Raw genomic sequence first — 22,682 nt, forward strand, 5'->3', positions numbered from 1 at the left:
CTGATAGTTGGGAAACAGATGCCCCATAAGAGGCGAACTGAAGCTTGGATAGATAAGTCAGAACAGATAGATAAGCACAGGCCGAGGTTGGTAGGGAGGGATCCTATGTCAATCTTAGGGAGGAACGGAGCCCAAATAAGTGATACGAAAGGACTCGATGATCATGAGATTCTTGTTCACCGCAGAAGGAACAACAAGAGTCTGGTAGGCAACCTTGAGAGGCTAATCTGTCTTTGGTCTTCAATCTTCGAGAACTTAGGAGACAGAAGAAGATTTGAACTTTACTAGGCAGCACTTTATTCCAAATGATATAGTTGCATGTGTTGATATCGCAGGCCACCATCTGCTAGCATAGAGTGAAGAGACATGACAGAGAATAATTCTGAGTCTGATATATACGGACCATATGCTGAACAATCGGATGTTGGAGTAGGATGTCTGAATGATAAAAATAGAAAAAGATAGAAAGCAGGTTTTCTCGGTGACTTAAAAACCATCTTTAAGGGTGCCACGCACAAGTGTTAAAATTTTGAATTATTTTTAAAAAATAATAATTTTTTTAGCTCAATGTTATTACTAATAACACTTCAACATGACATAGTTTGGGGGAAATATATATATGGAATAATGGGAATAAGTAAGATAGATAGAACTATGGGAGCATAGTGAAGACAGTCGATGGAGAATGGAAAACGTTATCATGAACGAAAAGGATGGGGCCCAGTGAAAGTATCGTCCTTTTGAACTTTTCCTTTTCCGCTTGCATATCAAACATTTTTATTCTCTGCTTTTTTTCCCTGTGAAGCATCGCAACTAAGTGACACTGTAGTTTTGGAACCTAGCTAGGGTTTAGGGTGGGCTCGGACCTCTAAATTGGTCAGGTCTGGTCCGTTCCAGTCCAGTCCAGGGAACTAGATTTAGGGTCACGAGATGTTGTACACATGATTGACACATTAATTTGTACAGCGACAACTTTCAATTCAATCAACATGCTAGCTCTCGCATGTGATGATGCAATGAAAGTTTTTAAGTTTTGCATGTGAGTGCGAATGAAGACGTTATAACTCAGGACTTGGAAGTACAAGCTGCTTGGGTTTTAAGATTTTGGTTGCATCTACATGTTGAAACAATTTTTTTTTTTTTGGAATATTGGGATTTAAACTTGGGACCCAATCCGCTCTTTTTCATATTGATTAAGTTGCAGATCGATCAACTAAATAAATGTATATATCATTACCTACATCCCCAATCCTTAGGCTACAACTATCAGGCCATGATTCCGCTAATTATAGTCAACATAGTTATATACAAGTCAAATTTTCAATTCAATTCAAATCTCATCTCTCTCTAATACATATTTCTATTTCATCTCTTTTGGATTATTATGACTAGAGCAAGCTGCGGATGCATTTACGTAGAAACCGCATTGTCAAAGACCCAAGCGGGGGGCTTGCAATGAAGAACGTGTCGTATCTCTCAAACCGTGCGTCGGGAAATAGATGAACATTATATGAAAATCGCCTATTCTTTTGAGATGGCGCCAACATAGATTTGCCGCCGTCTTTTTTCGTAAAATTCCCTCCGGATTGAGATATGTCAGACTTTTTATAAAATTCGGGTCCCCGTAGGAGCGTAGTTTATTTTCTATTTAAGTAGAGGAATGTATACCCTACAGGCATAACTTCTTATCAACAAATTAATTAATTCTATTTTATATCACTTCATGGATTGGATGTTGTCTCTTTGCGGATTCAAAGATTGTTCGTTGTGGATTCAGAAAACACCCATCGGTGGATTCCTAGCAAGATTTTTAATTTTCGTGCAGCGTTAGATTAATTAGATACAAAGTACTCTAATAGGAGAAGCTTGATATACAAATTTTTGTTGGCTATCTAAAGGGAAAAAATTATAATAAAAAATACTCGCAAAAGACGATATTGCAAGGGGCTAATTAAGGTTGTCTTGTAGTAGAGATGCATGCAATTCTACAGAGTTCAATTATGAGATTGGTGCTATTTATTCTTTACGTGAATCAGGCTCCATAGAAATAACAAGCGGGCGTGTGTGTCCCATTTTTGAATGCAAGGACTATACATTTTGGATATTAAGTTAATTATTATCCTAAGTGACCAACTGATCATCACCAAGTCCAGCTTAAATCTGAGCAATGAAGAAAATGATTTTAAACAATTCACATAGAAAATACCGTGCCGCATGAAAACCTACCCTGTACGTCTCTACGTACCTAGCTAGCTGGTCTCCTCTTGGCCAATCTTTTCAATATCCAATATCTCCATCAGCTTAATATATATTGGGTCGTGAATTTTAGTAGAAATAATTGAGGCCTTGCGTGTTGCCATTGCATGGAATTTTACCGTACGTACCATGCGCTTCCCATTTTGGGAATTTGTGTGTGCATGAGAGAGAGAGAGAAGCTTTTAGGGTTTCTTTTGAGCCCCACGAATCCATCTATTCCTGTACCCAATCTTCACAGCCTTTTGCCAAATCGGTCAACCTAAGCTTGATCCCTTTTCCCTTCTTTTTAAGCCCCTTTAGTCTTATATTGAGGACTACATATATACTCATTGAATTGTGTATCGATCCTTTTCATGATCAACATCAACGCTCACCTCATAATTTTGATTCTTTTACCTATCCGTTAAAGTTAAAAACTTTATGATATATATGCTATGGTAACATATGACATTAATATTTCAATATATTTATTTATGATTTAAGAAATACAGGAACGAGTGTGTTTCATAAGAGAATTACTTTTATCTATGTTAAAGCGATATCGTTTCAACTACACCAAAGTTTTTAAAAAAAAGCATTACAGTTTCAGGGCTCATGTTTTCTAAATACTATCATGCATGCATGTCTCTCCAGGTTGTTGTTCGAGTCCCACGAGTTGAGATCTCGATTCATGTAGCAATATTTTTTTTTTATTATCCGTTGATGCTAGTAATCGAACGGGCGGTTTATCTGTGGATTATAGTGGTGTTAGGGTTCTCGAACTCATTAAAAAAATTAGTGTAAAGAACACTATCTTATTAGTAGCCTTCGATCCATTTAATGAGTGATTGTGATTTGTATTTGAGTATAAATTAGGAATGATTGTTGTTCAGTAGATACGTTAGAACGAATTACAATCATTTAGTAAATAAATCAACAGCTACTAAAAGGATTAGAGTGTTTAAAGCTATTTAGGATCTAAATATATACATATGTAAAAACCATAACAAAAACTTTATGATATCAACCTCAGTGTGAAAATCCGTGGATAAATCCATCGTGTGGCAAACAAAATCATCACGAAAGTACGAGAAAAACTGAAAAAGTCACGCGCACGCGTTTTCTCTCCCCTTCTCTCTCTAAGGAAAAAGGAATCCCCTCTGTTGAATATTCCCGCCAATTTCAAACCTTTACGGAAACTTTCCCGCCAAGAAAACTCCCTGCAGCCGTTTTGCGCGCGCAACCGCCATTTTCCCGCCAAAAAAAAAAAAACAGAGCTCAGCGCCTCACACTGTAGCCACCCCTCGTAAGCACACGACGACGTTGATGGATGTTAATTGTTTAAGTTAATTAATTTTATATTTCATTTTTTAAATGAACGGCAGCACGGTTTGCGAGGCCCGCGTCCTCGAATTGCGCGGGGGAGCCCGTTCTCCGTACAGGTGCTGGCTCCAATCATGGCCAGGCTCTGAATGAAAATAAAATCGGAGAACGGAAACAAAATAAAAATTGAATGTTCCCAAATAATCAGTAAATAAAAAATTTCATTAATGATGATCATACCATTACGCAATAGGAGCGGGATAATTCGCACGTTCCCTCTTGTTGGTCCCATATTTTGATTCCATGTAGCAAATCTCTTGCTCTCTAACTGGTATAAACAAAACACCTTAACAAAAAAAGAGAGTATAAAAAAGAACGGTTTTTCTATAGAGTACCCTTGGGCACTCTATAAGAGAGGAGAGAGATAGAGAGAAATGAATGAGGAGGGGGGCCCCCTGATTTGCATTGGGATTCTCTCTTCAATCATTTCTCTCTATCTCTCTCCTCTCTTATAGAGTGCCCAAGGGCACTCTATAGAAAAACCGAAAAAAGAATTCTTTCTTTCTTTTTGGGAATCCAGCTCGGACTTTGGTCTGAGCATGAACATGTCTTGACAAAATTTCCCTTGTGTTATTAAAAATATATAAAAATTTACTGAACATGTATTATCTCAAATAGAGTAAGGCATTGTTTGGTTTCCTGTTTTTGAGAGAAACGCTCTCTTGAAAGTTTGCCAAAAATATCACTTTTTTGTAGGCTTTCAGTCAAAACCTTCTTTTTTAGAGGCGATTTTAGCTGAAAGCCTGCTAAAAAGTGACACTTTTGACTGGCTTTCAAGAAAATCTTTTCCTGAAAAACAGTGAACCTAAACAGCCCCTAAGCTGCACAGTGTCCATCTCCGCCACTTGATCATCGGGCCACATTCATTGAACATCGAAGTTTCTATCTTTGCGGTTGCATTCAAACATTCAATGCAATAATTAATGCCGGCACCTTATTGCATGTGTAATAATGTGATAAAGTGACGTAATAGCTAATAAATTCGTGCCCCCAATTTACATTAATCCCTTGGCATCCAAAGCTTTTATCGTCCAAAATTTTCCCCCCCTCTTAATAAGGATAATTGGTGATTCATAAATACCATGCTTGCATTAGTTTATTTAGATGAAATTAAACCTTCTTCAAACTATATGGACAAACTCCACAGAAATAGTTTTTAGTGGCTACAATTTTGAAAAGGGCTGTTTGGTTCGCTAAAAAACATTAAAAGTAAAGAAAAGGAAACATATTTTTCATAATTGGATGTTTTTTGTTGTTTGGTTCGCTTCTTAGAAGTAAAAAAAGAAATGAGTTATCACCATATTATTGGATGATGTGTGCGATTTTTAAAAAAAAATATTATTTTGAGGTTCTTTTCTTGTGTTTGGTTGACTAGAAAAAATAAGGAAAAGACCTTCATTGTTTAGATTCTTTTTTTTTTTTTTGTTCATTCTTAAAACAAAGAAAATATATGAGATGAGATGAGTTGTCATTATATTATTGGATGATGTGACGCATACTTAGGAAAATAAATTTTTTTGTTTTTTTGGAGGAAATGGATGGAAGGAAATTTTAATGAGATTGGATGAGTTGTCACCATATTATTGGATGACGTGAGTAATTTTTAAAGATGGTAGTAAATGAGATGAGATGAGATGATGTGAGTTGGATGAGTTGATTGATGTGACATATTTCTTGTGTTTAGTTTATTTTTAAAAATAAGAAATGAGATGAGATGAGTTGTCCCCATATTATTAGTTGATGTGGGAGATTTCTAAGAGTGGAAAATGATGGAAACCAAATTTTATTGATTTCCATGCTTTTTTCCCCCTTGGTTTTTAGGAAACGAACCAAACAGCCCCAAAAGTTAGTTTTTAGTTTGGCAAATAATTAGGCCAAAATTAAACCGGTTTTTTTCTTAAGTTCAAATTGTAACGTCTAAACCGGTTTTCTTTTGGACGGCCTCCTGTACCGTTCAACTCTATCCTAGCTAAGCAAAAACTAGTTTAAACTCAGTTCCTCTTTCGGAATTGCCAAAGCACGCGCAGAGTAATAAAATGTACACGGGGAATCCAAGGTTTGATTAGTTCTATATATGATTTGTATTTTATTCTATAATAATTCTAACTCTCGTGATGCTGCCACAAAATATTTGCAATGGTTTTATAAAGTTTGGTGCAGCTTTTGCCTTAGCTGTCAGCTGCCGCTAAAAAAATTAAAAACTTTGAATGAACAAGAGAAAACACACACACACACGTGTGCTTAATCCCAAGCCCCCCTATGAATGAAAATTGAATTGGACCTCAATAAACAAAGGATTGTTATGCCTAATTTAGCTGGTTGGATTACTATTTTGGTCATCCATCAATTCTCTAAAAAAAAACAAAGGATTGTTATGCTTCATGCTAATAATCACGGATCCAAGAAATAGCCCAAAACACACCAAATAGATATATGTCGAGGTTAATATATTTTTCATATTAGCGTAAGCGTGTTTATTGTGTTTTTTTACCCCTTCCCTTTTTCCTCTCTTTTATTTTTATTTTTATCATGAAAGAGCAGATAATGGTATAATCGCGCCCCCACCCCCCATGTGGCTGAAACTATGTTGGTTTTGACAAATAAGTTGAGTATGAGTTGATTTTTACAAATAAGTTTCAAAAGGGGATTGTTTTCAAAATTTGTCCAGCATTTTTTATTCAATTTATAAAGAATAAAAAGGACCCTTTTCACTCTCCAAAAAGCCAACACCAATAACACAACTTTTTTTTAAAAAAAATACGATTTATTATGTGCTCTTTGGTTCTATTTATCAAGTATTAATTTTATATTAGTAAAAACAAGCGGACTAGAATCATTGTTATAATTTTAAAAAAAAAAAATCATGGACCCAAAGAGAAGAATCCATGAAGTTGCATTTGACTCCCTCTAGCGGTAGAGGTTTTAATTCGTTTTCCTTGAAAATCATGGCCCACCAACTACAAAATTATCTCCTGGTGCTACTTTCATTGGAGCACTTGCTATGCATTTCCCTAAATAAATTATACCTTATCCAGTTGCCAATAATAAACCCTCATGCAATTATAAAAAAAATTATAAGGAGATGGCCAAAGAAAAACAATATAAAACTCTTTCAAGCTTCAAAATGTTCAGCTGTCCATCAATAAAAATAGCACGAATAAGTATCCAACTTTAATCGAGCGCCATAGGTTTTTTTTTTATTTCAGAGAAATAAAAAGATCAAAAGCGTGGGATTTAATTATTTAAAGCGGTGTATCTCTCCATCTTTAAAACTCTTATTCAACATCACACGTGCATCTCATTTAATAAGCAAAACCCAAGCCCAAACACTGACTATCAACAGTTCCCTACCTAGTTTCATAAGGCAACTGGCAATAATTTGTGACATTTAAAAAAAAAATAAGTATTTTCACAATTTGATATACGGACAAATTTTCAAAACCAACCTGTTTGCCAAAAGATTACCAAAAAAAAGTCCCGTTTCAAACTTAATTTCAAAAAACCGACCTAGTTGGGCTGAAACTTGGTCGGTTTTTGAAAAAAAAAATTCTCAAACTTCACGGAAGTTGGAAGTCCCGTGAAGCTTGGGAACTTTTTTTTTCTTTCAAAAACCGACCCGGTTTCAGCCAACTGGGTCGGTTTTTTGAAATTAAATTTGAAACGGAACTTTTTTTGGGAATAAAATTCAAAACAGGTCGGTTTTGAAAATTTGTCCTTCGATACGTTCAGATAGATTCTCCAGAAAACAGAATACGTGACATTTTCCAATGAGTTCTCATCCAAAGCAAGCTTGTAGACAAGAGATCGGCAAGTCCTCATCAAAACCGGGGAGCTCATGGATGGAACCAAAATGAACAATCAAAGCGTAGCGTCCTTTGGGGGCAAACACAAGCTCAACTTGTGTTGGGTTGGGGCTGTAAAGATTTTTTTGTGAGCATGTGTCTGTAGTTTATCCAATGAAGAAACCCTGTTCACGACAGGGATCAAGTTGGTACTTGTTGGAGGTGGGGCCCTGATTTTGATCGCTCAGTGCCACAGTTTCGTAATGGTTTTGGATTCTCATGTTCCCAAAGATTGGAAACGCAACGGCATTCGATTTTATTTATATCCAGTATGCTGTTTTCGAGTCGCGCATGTGATTGAAAATTAACTTCACACAGTAAATATTTACGTGTGACGAATATTTTACCATATGCTTACCAAGATGTATCCATTTGCAGTTACCCACGCTAAAAAAGAACTAAGATTACAGAAATGTACCGGTGAAACTAAGATTACAAAAAAATGTAACAGTTATCTTTTACCTCCGAGTATTTATTCTGTAGCACCGTTGTTATTTTCGTCAGCGTCGTCATCATCATCAGCATCACCATGGTCGTGTGGGTGATCATCAGGAAGGAAAATAACGGAGCCCTCTTGCTGAAGATCATCGACGAAAGACCTGAACAGTATGCTACACAACATCTGTGATTTGTCTACTTCAAACTCGTGATCAGGTGTATGTCGCTGATTAAATCTGCCAGGGAGTTTCGAACTGCTGTTGTAGCAAGTTTCGCAGAGGTCGAAGCCTATCTCTTCTTTGCAATCTTTACATCTGTATCTCTTTCCAGTAATGGGGTACATCTGCAGAGAAGAAGCCTATCTCTTCTTTGCAATCTTTACATCTGTATCTCTTTCCAGTAATGGGGTACATCTGCAGAGAAGAGAGGGTGTTGTCATTTTTAATAACTGCATCTGTATCTCTTTCCAGTAATGGGGTACATCTGCAGAGAAGAGAGGGTGTTGTCATTTTTAATAACTGCCGAGTCTGATACCCGAAAATAATGATAAGAGTAGTTTCAACCCCGAAGGTTTAGAAGACGGAATGCCACAATTCATAAAGAGAATTTAGCAAAACTACCAACTGAAGTTCTCATTCATTCAGAGGAGGCTAAGCTGACATATCAAGGCGCATAACTGCCAAAATTAACATCTTTCACTCTCAATGACGGCATAATCAAGGTGCTAATCACTAACTTGGAAAGAAGTAGAGCCATTGCTCATATCTTAGTATAGGTAACAACCAAGTGATAGTATTAAATGTGCTAAAACATAGAACGCTGTAACAAATAGCTATCATGCTAACTATGATTTTCATGAGTTTTTCATTCAGCATCTTTATCACCTCTTCACGCTAGGTGCTTGTTTTTTCGTTAATGGTAGCACAAGATTGGTAATATTTTGAAATCCTTAAGTCAATGTGATGGATTTCAAAAGATAATGGCCAGGTTACTTCGTTGAAAAACTACCTATTAAAGTTTAGATCAAACAATCTTAAAATCATCAAAATAGCATTTACAAGAATATCGTGAACTATTCAATGAAGAAATTGGAATGGAAAACCTCACCCCGCACGTATCACATCCAACTCCAATATGAACATTCCGCAGATCTTCCTCCAAAAATAAAGGATCGTCTTTTAAATCATGTGGTTCAGCCTTTTTTCCCTCTTGCAGAGAACCTGCAATTGCACAACAGCTGCGGTTAATCGAAGTGTCTGGCTTTTTTAACATATATTTGGCCTCCATCCAATATCAGTAGACAAATTCAATAACATGTGAATAGGACAAAACTATTTCATTATCACAAGAAGAGATAATTCACCAGATAATGCAAGTACACTCATGATTGAGCTTGACATTCCGAGATCGCTATTCAGAACAACTTCTAAACAAGACAACAAGAGGTAAACAACCCTAATGCAAGGACTGAAACTCTTAATTTTAGCTAATAGTTTTCCATATACACATGTGGTCAAATCAACAGTGTAAAATTTGTATGAAAAGGGTTTTAGTGTTTGCTTGCACTCAAATTGTGGTTGGATGTTGATGGTAGTGTGATATGCTTCGGATAAAAAGTTGCAACGATGGCTGGGATATGCGGCAATGTGGTGGTCACTACTCCCAATAACTCAAGAAGAATGCTAATAACTTGACCCTTTTCTAGGATTGATCTAATAAGCTTCTTATCCTCACATCATATTGTGCAATGTTCTCACTCAGGAACTGGTCATAACTTACTTAAATGGACAAAAAATCCAAACTTGTCACTGAAGGGAAAAAAGAGACAGTAAAACATTGCAGCTAAGGGATGACAGTCCACAAATAGACAAGTAACTTAATATAGAACCCTGATTGGCTTGAATGAAAAATATCAAATAAACCTAGAACTAATATATCTGGCTCAAATTAAGTCCCAACTCTTAAACAAAGGATCGTGATTCTATAGGATTAAAACTTAAAAGTAAACATACTTGATGATGATTCTCTAAGTCGCCATTCTACTCTCTTAAGCTGTGCCTTTTCCTTCCTCACTGCATACTTCGTTGGGAACTGCTCTTCCAAGAAATGGTCCAAATCCAAGCAAACATTTGGGAAGCCTCCAGGGTGAGGGCTCTGGCAAGCTGGGCATAAAAGTGGCCCGTTGGCTAAATCAGATAGACAAGTATCACAAAATACTGCACAAGAAGAAAAATAGTAAATATCAGCATAACATCAACAAAGTAAAATGTAGTATCATCATTGTAACTTTGATAGAAGTTCCAACCATGTCCACAGTTAAGAACGGATGGCTGAAATAGCAGTTCCTTGCATAGCTCACATAACACATCATCCACAGAAACTTGCTTGTGCTTTCCGATTTCAGGACCAGTTTCTGGAGGGCAAGGTTCTTTAGATGTTATAACTTTGCTAGCTTTAAGATCCTCAGTAGATTTTTGAATCTCTTCTGAAGCATCTGAGTCCTCTTCTATCAGATAAAAAGATGACCATACATTAGTCAGCAGAGAATAAATAACTGAAGAAGTTTACGTTCCAGAAGACAGCTTACCAGTGATCATAGAGTTCTCAAACTGAGGAGAAAATACATTGAGACGTTTTTCTTCCTCTAAGATACCAAGACCATTGAAAAGAAAAATGCGCGAAATTAGTAACGCTCATAGAGGAAAATAAGTAAAGGACAAGACAATTCATAGAACACTCATAATGAAACAAGAACAGTAGATGAATAGAGAACTTCATCAACATATCACAAACCAGATGTATATTCAAGAGACACATGTGACACATTGAAGATATAACCAAATTTTGTGTAAGATTAAAGATCTCATATTACATCAAGCAGCATCCAAAGTTGAAAAACAATCTGAATATTTTCTAACACAAAAAATATTTATCTACTTAACTTGGTTATTTGCAAGCGATGCAGGCTTCTAGCAGTTTCTGCGTGTGGTGTGGAAAATGGTTGGATGTGTAGGTACTGTTTCTGGGTTGCTGAGGATGGACTAGGGAGTCTATGCACCTAGACTGCTAGAGACCAAACACAAATTATTTTGAGTCGTGGTCATTAAGTAACAGTATTTGATTGAATCTGCACATAAATGTTTCTAAGGCTAACAATATGAACTATCAGCTATGGCAACTGTAATTGCTGAAACAGATACCAACTTAGATGCTATGATTACCAAGAGCAAATAAGCATTAACACAAAATACAACCAGACACACGGAAATGCTTTAAAGAGTAGAAGGGAACTAGACAATTTGATACTAGAATATATACAAGGAAATAAACAAGATGTTACATACATATACATACATATTGACATTCATGTGTTGGCGCATTCAGAAGTCTTTAGTCAAATTTTGATCTTTTAACATATGATGATTACATATGCGCTAAGCTTATGCCATAACTACAAAAAGTGCCAACTGTTTCCTTTTATGTGTCAGGAACTCACCCAATACTTCAACTTCCCTTCTTTTGTAGGCTACAGGTTCCATTTTCAGTAACAAATGGTGGAGTAGCTGACATATGCCAGGAAAATGAACATATGGCTGCCTGCATACAGCACAATGTGATGCTCGCAGACCATGCATGGCCCTGTGTACACACCAAAAGCATGAAATATGGCCACATGCTGCAGAAAGAAGAGAGAGGTAAGCAAATATCGGCCGTGTCAATTATACATGTACAATTTCAATAAAGCATCCTTACCCAGAACAATTGGCTTGTAGAGTAGGTCCCTACAATATAAGACAAGAAAGAGTCACAACAGCATCAAGGATACGGGCAAGCCTAAAAATATTCATATAAAAACCAGATTTGGAAACAAGAAAAAAAACTTTATGGCGACGGTATAATCTCCACTTATTTGATTCGTCAAAAACATAGCAAATTCCAACACAAGATAGAGGAAAAATTACATATGGATTGTGTGATTGACCCAGAAGGCAATCTTACCCATGGACAAATAAATAAGGTAATAGCAGCTAACAAGAGCTTTTTTGTGCCCCCTAAGAATTAGGAACTTCAGCTCATGCGTAGACAATATTAAACAGGAATCATATGCAAAATTCATCCTGAATGGTTTCTCGTCATGTTTTTGAAAGGGGTCCAAACATTCAGTAGCTAATGAGTTCCCTATCAATTGCTACAAGTGCATGATGTATACTACCAGTAGTTATATGCTACTTAAACATTATAAACATTTTTAAAAGTAAATTAGACGATAAGGAGAGAAAGGTGTTCTAAATCATGTTAAAAGATTTATAGCATAATCTGCTAGGTACATTCTTTTCGACTAATCTCAAAGTCTCACAACAGTTTCATTGGTTATCCTCTTTGAAGCATTTCATCTTCATATAAGTTAAATCTATCTTAAATTGACAAGCACTTTTAGCTATGGCCTTTCGAACTATCCTTATCCAGATAAAACACATCTACTTATAATCCTTTCTCACAAAATTTGAATATTCACCCACAAAAGAAATCGAAGTGTATAAAATTGAAAAGTCTCATTCCTCGACTTCGTAAAATATAAATTAACAAGATAAAATTGATAAGTAGCATAGTTTCATTAGGTTCATTCAACCGAATTCAACAGTAATAGAAGCGCAAATATCAGATTTTGGGAGGAAATGGCTATCCTAAAGCTGTCAATTTCTCGGTAACTTGCAAATTCAAGCAATAATCAGCAATATCAGGCTAAAAATATTCTCTTTTTACCGAATTCAACGGATGAAAACCGCAAAAATCGAATTTTTGAAGGGAGAAATATCTTACAGGCAGACGCAGCACTGGAAATATGAAGGATAGGACACGTCACCGTCGCCGTCTAGGGTTTGTTCGTTCTTTAATGGATTAGGGTTTGGTGGAGGTGCTGAGTTTGTAGCGGTTTCGGTATCGTCCATATTTTCCGCCCCAGCGGAGATGATGATGGAGGATTTGGGAAGGAAACGGAAACAAAGGGTCAAAGGGGGAATCTTTTTATTGGGGTTTATTCTCTTATTTTATTTATTTTTCTTCTCCAAGTTTTTACTGCCCATTATTCTCATATAGCCCCTCCAATTTCAAGTTTTTGTATGAAAACCAGAAGAAGGGGTAAATTGTTAATGCAAATAAGGATGACAAATGATGCGGACAAGGTTTGATAACATTGAATTTCTATGTTCGACAAATTATGATTATGGATTTGTTCAAAAAGAATCATATCATATCATATCATATCATATCATCATCATTTCATTCTCCTTATAAAAGAGTGAGTTTGAGAAAAACTTTTTATGGTCAATTTTACCCTCAATCCTTTTTGATATAACATTCTAATTTTATCCTAAAATATTCAAATAATTTAAAGATAAAATTTTCAATCAAAATTTAATATTAAAAGATATCAAATAGTAGAACTAATTTTCTATCCTACTAAAAGATAAAATGTATCCAACTAATTTTATTTCCCTACGAATTCTCATTAAATTAAAATATTCATATCCATTACTAGAAATTCCTATTCACAAAAAGTAGAAAATTATGATAATTAATTTTTTTGTTAATTCTAAACAAGTTCTAACTATCCACAATTAAAAAATTCCAAAAAATTGTCATTGTCCCTCCTTAATTTTAAAAAAGTGATTTTGAATGAACATACAGGTAAATCTCACTTTGCCGCCAATTAAGCAAAAAAAAAAATATCTATAATTTTTATTAAATCTTTAGTAAGTTCGATAATTTCAGAAAGCAAAAAAAATATTTTAAAATTTTGCACTTAAGTTCCAAAATGACGTTATCCTAAATTTCATATTGGCTAAAATTAATCCTCAAGCATATTATATACCCCTCAAATAGATCTTATTTGCAAGTTAACCCATAAATTGATAATCAACCCAACAAATAGGAAAAATTACAAATACCTACTAAAAATTCTAAAATTACAAATAATACTAAAAAAAATTTAAAAATGCAAAAAAACATATAGGCCCCTAAAAATTTAAAATTATAAAAAACCCTTAAAATATTAAAATTTAAAAAAATACTTTTCAATTTCTAAAATTATGAATAACACAAAAAAATCATAAATTACACAGAACTTCTAAAAAATCCAAAAAATACAAACAAACCCCTTTAAAAATAAAAATATATTTAAACAACCCTTAAAAATTCAAACAAACATGCAAGAAATATAAAAATTACAAAAAATCTCGTAAAAAGCAAAATAGTACAAATGGAATCCTAGAAATGTTAAATTACAAGGAGCCCCCTAAACATCCTAAAAATAATAAATTGACCCCTTAAGTTAGAAAACTACAAAGAAACCCTAAAAAAAATTACAAAAACCTAAAAAATTATAAAAGAAAACTCTCCAAAAAATCAAACATTAGACACAAACACTTCTAAAATCTAAAAATTACAATCAACCTCTTGAAAATTCCAAAAAAAATCAAACATTAGACACAAACACTTCTAAAATCTAAAAATTACAATCAACCTCTTGAAAATTCCAATAAATACAAACAAACCTCTAAAAGATCTGCTAAAATCTAAAAATTACAATCAACCTCTTGAAAATTCCAATAAATACAAACAAACCTCTAAAAGATCTGAAAAGTATAAATGATCGTTATTTTGGGTTTTTTTAAAAAATTTGCGGGGGCTTAAGTGAAAGATCGTAAAAATTATTGTGTTATTGGGGTGTACTTTGATCATTTGACCACGCATGAATTAATGATGTTAATTTTGAGGATTTTTTGCCAAAAATTATTGGGGATTTAGTTAGAGTTTTAAAGGTATTTGATATTTAGTTCCAAATAGTAAAATCATTTGCGGCAAAGTGAGATTTACCTGTATGTTAATTTTGAGGGTTTCACGAAATTACAAAAAAACCCTTAAAATCAAAAAAATGTGAAGAAGACTCTTATCATTCTAAAATTATAAATAATACATAAAACTTTTATAAGTTATAAACAACCTATGCGAAATCTTAAAAGTACAAACAACCTCTTTTAAAATTTAAAAATTAAAAAACAAACCCCTAAAACTTCAAATTTTCAAAAAAACACATGAAAATATGAAAATAAAACAAAAAATCCAATAAAAATTAAATATGACAAATAGCATCCTAAAAAAGTTAAATTGTATACAACCCCCTAAAAATCTAAAAATTCATAAACAAACACTTTAAATTAGAAAATTACAAAGAACCATCAAGAAAATTACTAAAAACCCCAAAAATATAAAAAGTACAAACAACCCTGAAAAATCTATAATTAGAAGCAAATCTCCTAAACATCTAAAAATTATAATCAACCTCTTGAAAATTTTAATAATTATAAAAAATCTCTAAAAATTATTTAAAATGTAAACATCCGGGTTTGGGGTTTTTTTTTCCAAAAAATATTTTAGGTTATATTAAGTGAAAAAATGTAAACTTATAAGGTTATTAGGGCAACAATATTAGCTTTTAGGGCGTAGAGTGAGAAGAGTTCATAGTGATTTCTTAAATTTTCAAACTTGAGGGGGATTATCTATATTAAGCTCACATCTGAGGGAGTTTCTCAAATTAAAATACTTGAGGAGGTTTTCGTAGAGAATCTCTATATTTGAGGGTAGTTAAGTGAGGAAAGTTCATGGGATTATTTCAAAGTTTCATAGTTAAGGGGTGTTATCTATAATATGCTTAAACTTGACGGGGTTTCCTCATCTTAAAATAGTTGAGGGGTTTTTTATAAAATTAATCCATTATATTTTAAATATAATATTATAAAATCTCGTTATATAGAAATTATAAGAAACCCCCTTTAACTCTTCGTTCTTATAAAAAGAACCTCAACTTTGAGATTTTATTAGAAATTTTTCCTAAAATTATCGCTTTTGGAGTGATTTCTACGTGAAAGTCTTCAGATTGTAACATTCATCAATCTACGTGAAAGTCTTCAAATTGTAGTCTTCTAAAAGCTGTCAAATTGTAATTATTTTTATCATCAGTGTTTGATGGGATCAGCTATCTGTAGTGATTTTTAGACAACCTACACGAGTTTTTCAATAACAATGGTAGTTTTAGAGATCAAATTATACAACGTTGAAGTGACATATAGTTTAATTAATTAACAATGATAATTATATTAATTTAGTTAATATTAGAATGTAATATCTAAAAAGAATAGGGGTAATATAGTCATTGGAAAGTTTTTCCATAACTTTCTCTTTCAAAAGGAGTATGATATGATATGATATGATATGATATTAAGTATTGATGATTCCACCCACAGAAAAGCAACCAAACTTGCAATTCAAATAATAACATGACTGAATTCATGCAAAATAACTTATACACGTTCCTTTATAAACACAATCCAACATCTCATACGCTTGATCTAACTTATAATAGTTCCCCTCCCTTTGTCCAGCCAAAAACACATGAACAACTCCCTCAACCTCAATCGAACTCCACCCTCTGCTCTTCTTCACACCAAAATCCTTCATCATCCCCCTCATTATCTCCACCTCCCCCCATTGATCAAACCCTGCATATATGTTCGACAAGAGCACATACAACCCACTATCTGTCGGTCTCAGTCTCTCAATCTCTCCCCTCAACCCGTTATCAAGTTTCAAACTGTTAGGTTGGTGGATCCTGAGTCCGCTAATCAATGCACCCCAAACATAGATATCAGGTTTCATCGGCATGGATTTTACTAGCTCTTGAGCTTCATCAAGCAGGTTCGATCGACAGAAAAGGTCGATCATGCAAGTGTAATGCTCAATCTTCGGGCTCATGTTGCACACTTGTTTCATTCTTTTGAAGATTTCACGTCCCTTGTCCACTAACCCGGCATGAGAGCATGCGGATAGTATAGCTACAAATGTGACATCATTAGGTTTAATTCGAAGTTCTTCCATTTTGTTGAAAGTATCGAGAGCTTGTTGACATTGCCCATGGATGGCATATCCATGGATCATCGAAGTCCAAGCGCACGCTTCTCGCCTCTTTAGACGGTGAAATAGTGATATTGCTGCTTGGAGCACTCCACACTTGGCGTACATGTCTATTAGCGACGAACCAAGCCAGTCATCAACCTTGAACCCTGATTGAACAATATAGCCATGGACCCAAACTCCAAGCTCAAGTGCACCCAAATGCGCACATGATGAGAGTGCGCATACTAAAACTGCTTGGTTAGGCCTAGGTCCATCAACCAACATCTTCTTGAACTTATCAAGCGCATCATTATAACAGCCGCTGTGGCAGAACCCAGATATGATTGTGCTCCATGTCGTAACATTCTTCTTCGGTGCATAATCAAAGAGCTCACACGCAATCTCAACCGTCCCCAATCTCGCTTGAGCGCCGATCATTATGTTCCAAGACACAACATCTCTCTCAGGCATTTCATCGAACAACTCACGAGCCCTCTCGATGCAACCCACCCTCACATACCCACCAAGCATTGCGTTATAACTGCCCACATTCTTACTCACGTTCATCATCTCAAACAACTCTCTAGCCTCCTGCACCCTCCCACACTTAACACAGCCCCCGATCATCGAGTTCCAAATCACAACATCTCTATCAATCATTTCATCAAACACCTTATAGGCGCTACCGATCTCTTCGAAATCAAAGTACATCCGAATCAACCCGCATCGAATAAATGCGTCGGGTCGAAAACCCAGACACAGAATCCTGCAATGGATGGATATTCCGGGTGCAACGGCCCGCAGGAGGGCGCACGCCTTGAGAGCAAACGAGTAGGTGAGGTTGTCGGGCTGGGAAGAGACGGAGCGAGTCATGTGGAGGAAGAGGAGGAGGGAGTGGTGAGGGAGGTTAGAGTTGGTATACGATTGGATGAGGGAGTTGAAGGAGAAGGGGGACGGTTGGGGGTGGATGAGGAGTTGGGTGAGGATTTGGTTGAGGTGGGAGAGGGAGGCGCAGTGTTTGGAGAGGCGGTGGAGGTTTTTGGTGCTGGAGAGGGGAGGGAACATGTTGGCATTGTGAACTGCGGATAAATGATGGGTTTTGATAGTTCAAATTGGAAGTGAGAGGGAACCTGCAATAATCAATCCACTCAAATAGATACTTTTCTTTTCATAGCTTTTTAAAGTGGCAATATGCTGGATTTGAACAGCTTTAAGGTTCTCGACATATATAACTTGGTAGTGAGGTGGCCAAATCCCCACCCTACATCACACCTTGAAGAGAGAGCCTCAATCACTATTTTTATTAAGTATTTGTCCATCTCTTGATAGCTCATTTAACAGAACTCATTATCACCAAAACGTTCAAATTTTTTTCTCTGATTATCATCTACTACTGTTATCCTTGCTCATCAAAATCGCCTCGCCTCATGACCAAGAAAAGTCCCCCCATGAAGAAAGGGACTAAAAAGATAAACCTTCATTAATTGTTTTGCATACCACACCCCTGTGGACACTTATCCGTACACATGCTTAAGGGCCATGCAGCATCAATACATCTTATTAATACAACCAGTATATGTAGCTACCATCGCCGACCGGCGGCAGCCTCGTAGTCTTCGGTCCGACCGCCGACTTCCCCTTCGAGGCGCGCTGCTTTGGCCGTCAGCGTCACCCTCCTCCTCTATAGTCTCTAGCTTCTTGTTGATCGTCGGGATTCTCTCGTACCTTATCACCTTGGCCGGAGCTGGCTCCGTCGTTTGTCGTGCCGGAACCCCCGCCGCGCCGCCGCCGCAGTCTTCATCGTCATGACTCTGGGATTGGATGCTCGATCGACGAAAATGCTTTGTTGCGAGTGTGGATGAGGAGAGGGGTTGCGCTCCTCGACGGAATTTATAAGCAAGCGTTTGGTTCGATCCCATACAGGACGGGGGGGAATAACGCTTTTTAGGCCAATGGCCGGCTTGGGCTTTTCTGTGGGCCTCGAGGGATCTTTCTTCGTTGAACGCTCACTGCCAAAAGAAGAAAAGTTTTTAAAAAAAATCTATCTAGGACTGAAGAATCTTCACCATATTTCGGGTGCTCGTCTTTGGATAGGACTGAGAGCGTGTTTAGCGATTGCAAATATCTATATGTGATTGCAAATATCTATATAAAATGGATATATTCAGATCCTCTCTCTCCTACGATAAATATACTTGAGCTACTATGCTTAAAGTAGTGGGGTCTCTGATGACTCATCATCAAACTTGACGGCGAATTGGCGGTCTAAATAAGACCGGCCGCGCGCTTTTATGATTGGCGATACAAAAGTAGTTTGAAGGGTGTGGTTTAATTAGAATTATTCCCCTCGAATGAGGTGGTAATTGGAAAAGATCCGATTGCTTCGATCATTACCGTTCATTTCATTATCAAGGGATGAGATTATGCCGGGTTGGAACTCTTATATATGTGACATAATCTAGTCCCTTAGATTGAAATATACATTAAAGATTGGGGAATTGGACTTTCTCTAATTAGCACATAATGGATGGAAGGGAATCTGAATCCATACAAAACATGTATTAAATTTGAATTTAATGATTACACTCATTCAACGATCCGATTGCACTTACTTTTATTGATTCTGTTGCTTTTTATGTACTGCTTGATACGCGTCACGTTATCCTTTCTTCCCATGCGATTTTTTCTCTATAGTTCTTTAAACAAAAAATCCTCTCACTCATTAAATGAGCATTCTAAATTTATTGAAGATCCTCTCTCTCATAGATGAGTATTCTTAAGAGTTTTAAAGTGCCTGGAGCTAGGGGTGTCCAAAAAGCCCGGAGCCCGGGCCCGGGCCGGTGTCCGGCCCGGGCCCGGGCCCGGAAACCCGGGCAAAACCCGGGTCCGGGCCCGGGCCGGCCGGGCCCGGGCCGCGTTGCGCGAGCCACGTCCGGCCCGCCCGGCCCGGCCATAACGGTCACAAAGGTGACCGTTGCCCAGCCCGGCCCGGGCCAAATCTGGCCTAACGGCCAGATTTGGCCTTTTGACCGTTTTGCCCCTTAAAACGGCTTAAAACGGCTAAAAATCGAGGGTTTTTTGGTCATTTACCTAGGGGGCTGCTTCTATAAATAGAGGGGGGGTTTCAATTCATTTTCTCACAACAAAACTCATCTATTTCTGTCTCTACTACTCTCTTATACAATCTTATACTATCTCATACTAATATACTTATATACTATCCTATAATCTTTTGTATTTTCTAATACTTCCAACAAATGGCTTCTGGGTCTGATTATGAAGAGCAACATGCAACTCCTACCGATCCAGAGATGAGTCCTCCTACAACAACTCCTCATCCTACCGGTGTTAATCCTGAATCTGGTGGTGACGAATCTACGGCACCAAGAGCTCCAAAAAGGCCGAGGTCTGATGTATGGAATTTTTTTGAGAAGATAGACGTCACCAAGGATGAACACGGTAGGATCATCTCTCAGAATGCGAAATGTGCGTTGTGCGGCCAGATATTCAAAGCTCATCATAAGAGCGGCACCAACCATCTCAAACGGCATATTGAAAAACACAACAAAGGCCAAAATCTACAAGGTGATATCCGGCAGTCTATGCTTTCCCAATCATCCTCTTCAGGTACCCTCGGCAGTTGGAATTATGACGCTGCCCGAGCCCGGAAATGCGTAATCAGGTTTATTGTTCTTAAAAACCTTCCTTTTAAATTAGTAGAAGATGATGAATTTGAAGATATGTTTAGAGATGGTTTTTATCCTGCATTTACAAAATTTTCTCGTCAAACCTGTCAACGTGATATTTTAAAATATTATGTTGAGGAACAGGGAAAAATAATTTCTTATTTTAAAAATTTAAACTGCAAATTTTCTTTAACTTCTGATATTTGGTCATCTAGAGTGCAAACTGGTTATTTATGTATAACAGCACACTGGATTGATGAAAGTTGGAAAATGTTTAAAAGAGTTGTTTCTTTTATTGCAATTGAAGAGTCACACACTGGTATTAATGTTGCAAATTTAATTGTTGAAGAACTTATGAAACTAGAAATTGATCAAAGAATATTTACTCTTTCACTAGATAATGCAAGTAATAATAATGTAGCTGTTGATTTTCTGAAAATAACTTTGTCATTGCCATGTCATGGTGAGCTTTTTCATGTTAGATGTATCTGTCATATTTTAAATTTAATTGTTCAAAGTGCATTTTCTGAAATTAAACCCATGATAGAAAAAGTTAGAACAGTTACTAATATGCATAATGCTTCTGAAATGAGAATTAAAAGATGGAAACAATGTTGTAAAAGAAAAAATTATAAGCCTAGACTAATTCCAAAAGATGTTGACCATAGGTGGAATTCCACCTATGCAATGTTATCTGTAGCAATAGAATATAAAGAAATTATAAATGATTTTATAAATTTTTATGCTTCTAGTTCTAGCTCTGGTAGTGCTTATGGAATAACTGAAGATGAATGGACAGTTATATGTAAATTAAATGAGATGTTACAAGTTTTTTATGATGCTACTATGTTATTATCTGGTTGTTATTATCCAACTATTACTTTAGCTGCTTTACAAATTTTAAATATTCAAAAATTTTTTGCAAAATATCGTATGGATGATACTTTTGGAAATATAATTTTTCAAATGGAGAGTAAATTTAATAAGTATTTTAGGCCTATTCCTCATATTTTTGGTATTGGTGTTCTTATTGATCCATGCTTGAAGGAAATTGGCCTTCGAAGTTTGTTACAATCATTGTATGGTGGACAGATTATAGACTTAGATGATGGATCCACCCTTACTGCTACTACTCATTATGTAGCTATTAGAAATTATTTTCAAACCTTATATGATGAGTATGCAGCTAGATATGGTGTAGCTACACAACAGTCTTCAGCTTCGGCACCTTCAGCTTCGAGCACAGGTCGAGGTAAAAGTGTAAGTTTTGATAGGTATGCAATGGTAGCTGAACTAACTGGTGGATCTGGAACTTCATCAGGATTAGAGGTTTCTGAAATAGACGAATATTTATCTGCTTCCTTAGTTAAATGTCAAGGAAATGCTTTAGATATTTTGCAATGGTGGAAAGTATATGGATCAGTTTCATATCCTATACTTTCCACCATGGTTCGTGACTTACTATCAGTGCAGGTTTCGACTGTAGCCTCGGAATCCGCTTTCAGCACAGCAGGACGTTTGATCGACGACCACAGGACATGCTTAGATCCGTATACTGTACAAGCGGTGATGTGCTTACAGGATTGGTGGAGATACGAGAAGCGAACACAAGGCATCGAACGGATTGCTATGATTGAAGATAAATTTGAAGAGTTAGGACTAGCAGATAGATATAATGATTAGATAATATTCATAAAATTGTAATTTTGTTTTCTTAGCTTTAAATTTGAATTAAATTATTTCGAAAAAAGTTGCAAATGATAGTGATATGGGTGAGTAGGTGCCAACCTAGTTGGGATGTACTCATCTATTGTGATGCGACGAATTTCAAAATAAATTTATACTTGTAAAGGATTTGTAAAGGATTTACCGATTATTAATAAAGAAGTTATTTTTATCATTTTTTGTACTTGTAATTTATGTCATTTCATTTCAAGTTATTAATACCGGGCCCGGGCCACCCGGGCCCGGCCCGGACCACCCGGGCCCGGGCCGGACCACCCGGGCCCGAAAAAATCAAACCGAGCCGGCCCGGTGTCCGGCCCGCTCAGGCCCGGGCCCGGGCCACCCGGGCCCGGCCCGGACCACCCGGGCCCGGGCCGGACCACCCGGGCCCGGGCCGGACCACCCGGGCCCGGTTTTCCAG

General features: G+C 36.5%; 2 protein-coding genes across 4 annotated transcripts; both read right to left on the reverse strand.

Annotated features, from left to right (window-relative positions):
* LOC109826009 (E3 ubiquitin-protein ligase PRT1-like) lies at nt 7,755-12,918 on the reverse strand. Of its 3 annotated transcripts, XM_020392953.1 has the most exons (9): nt 12,720-12,918; nt 11,652-11,680; nt 11,395-11,574; nt 10,486-10,542; nt 10,204-10,404; nt 9,911-10,114; nt 9,006-9,118; nt 8,257-8,311; nt 7,755-8,186 (listed from the first exon to the last, which is right to left on the reverse strand). In XM_020392953.1, the coding sequence occupies exons 1-9, from the start codon at nt 12,845-12,847 to the stop codon at nt 7,933-7,935; spliced, it is 1,221 nt and encodes a 406-aa protein (XP_020248542.1). In that variant the 5' UTR covers nt 12,848-12,918; the 3' UTR covers nt 7,755-7,932. The 3 variants fall into 3 exon arrangements, with proteins under 3 accessions (XP_020248542.1, XP_020248543.1, XP_020248541.1); XM_020392954.1 differs by lacking the exon at nt 8,257-8,311 and having other exon boundaries at nt 7,755-8,241; nt 10,204-10,401; XM_020392952.1 differs by lacking the exon at nt 8,257-8,311 and having other exon boundaries at nt 7,755-8,241.
* Nucleotides 16,245-17,561, reverse strand: LOC109826927 (pentatricopeptide repeat-containing protein At3g29230-like). The gene has a single exon (XM_020393939.1). It carries the CDS (start codon nt 17,559-17,561, stop codon nt 16,245-16,247), a length of 1,317 nt encoding a protein of 438 aa, XP_020249528.1.

This window comes from Asparagus officinalis, chromosome 10 (genome assembly GCF_001876935.1).
Source record: "Asparagus officinalis chromosome 10, Aspof.V1, whole genome shotgun sequence".
NCBI lineage: Eukaryota > Viridiplantae > Streptophyta > Magnoliopsida > Asparagales > Asparagaceae > Asparagus > Asparagus officinalis.

Bases quoted from the DNA above. Each gene is read 5' to 3' on its own strand.
- LOC109826927 (XM_020393939.1), bottom strand. From the start codon at position 17,561: ATGTACTTTGATTTCGAAGAGATCGGTAGCGCCTATAAGGTGTTTGAT.
- LOC109826009 (XM_020392952.1), bottom strand. From the start codon at position 12,847: ATGGACGATACCGAAACCGCTACAAACTCAGCACCTCCACCAAACCCT. The intron at 11,681-12,719 runs GTAAGATATTTC...CTTATATTGTAG, and splicing joins TTCCAGTGCTGCGTCTGCCT to GGACCTACTCTACAAGCCAA. The intron at 10,405-10,485 runs GTAAGCTGTCTT...TTTATCTGATAG, and splicing joins TGAGAACTCTATGATCACTG to AAGAGGACTCAGATGCTTCA.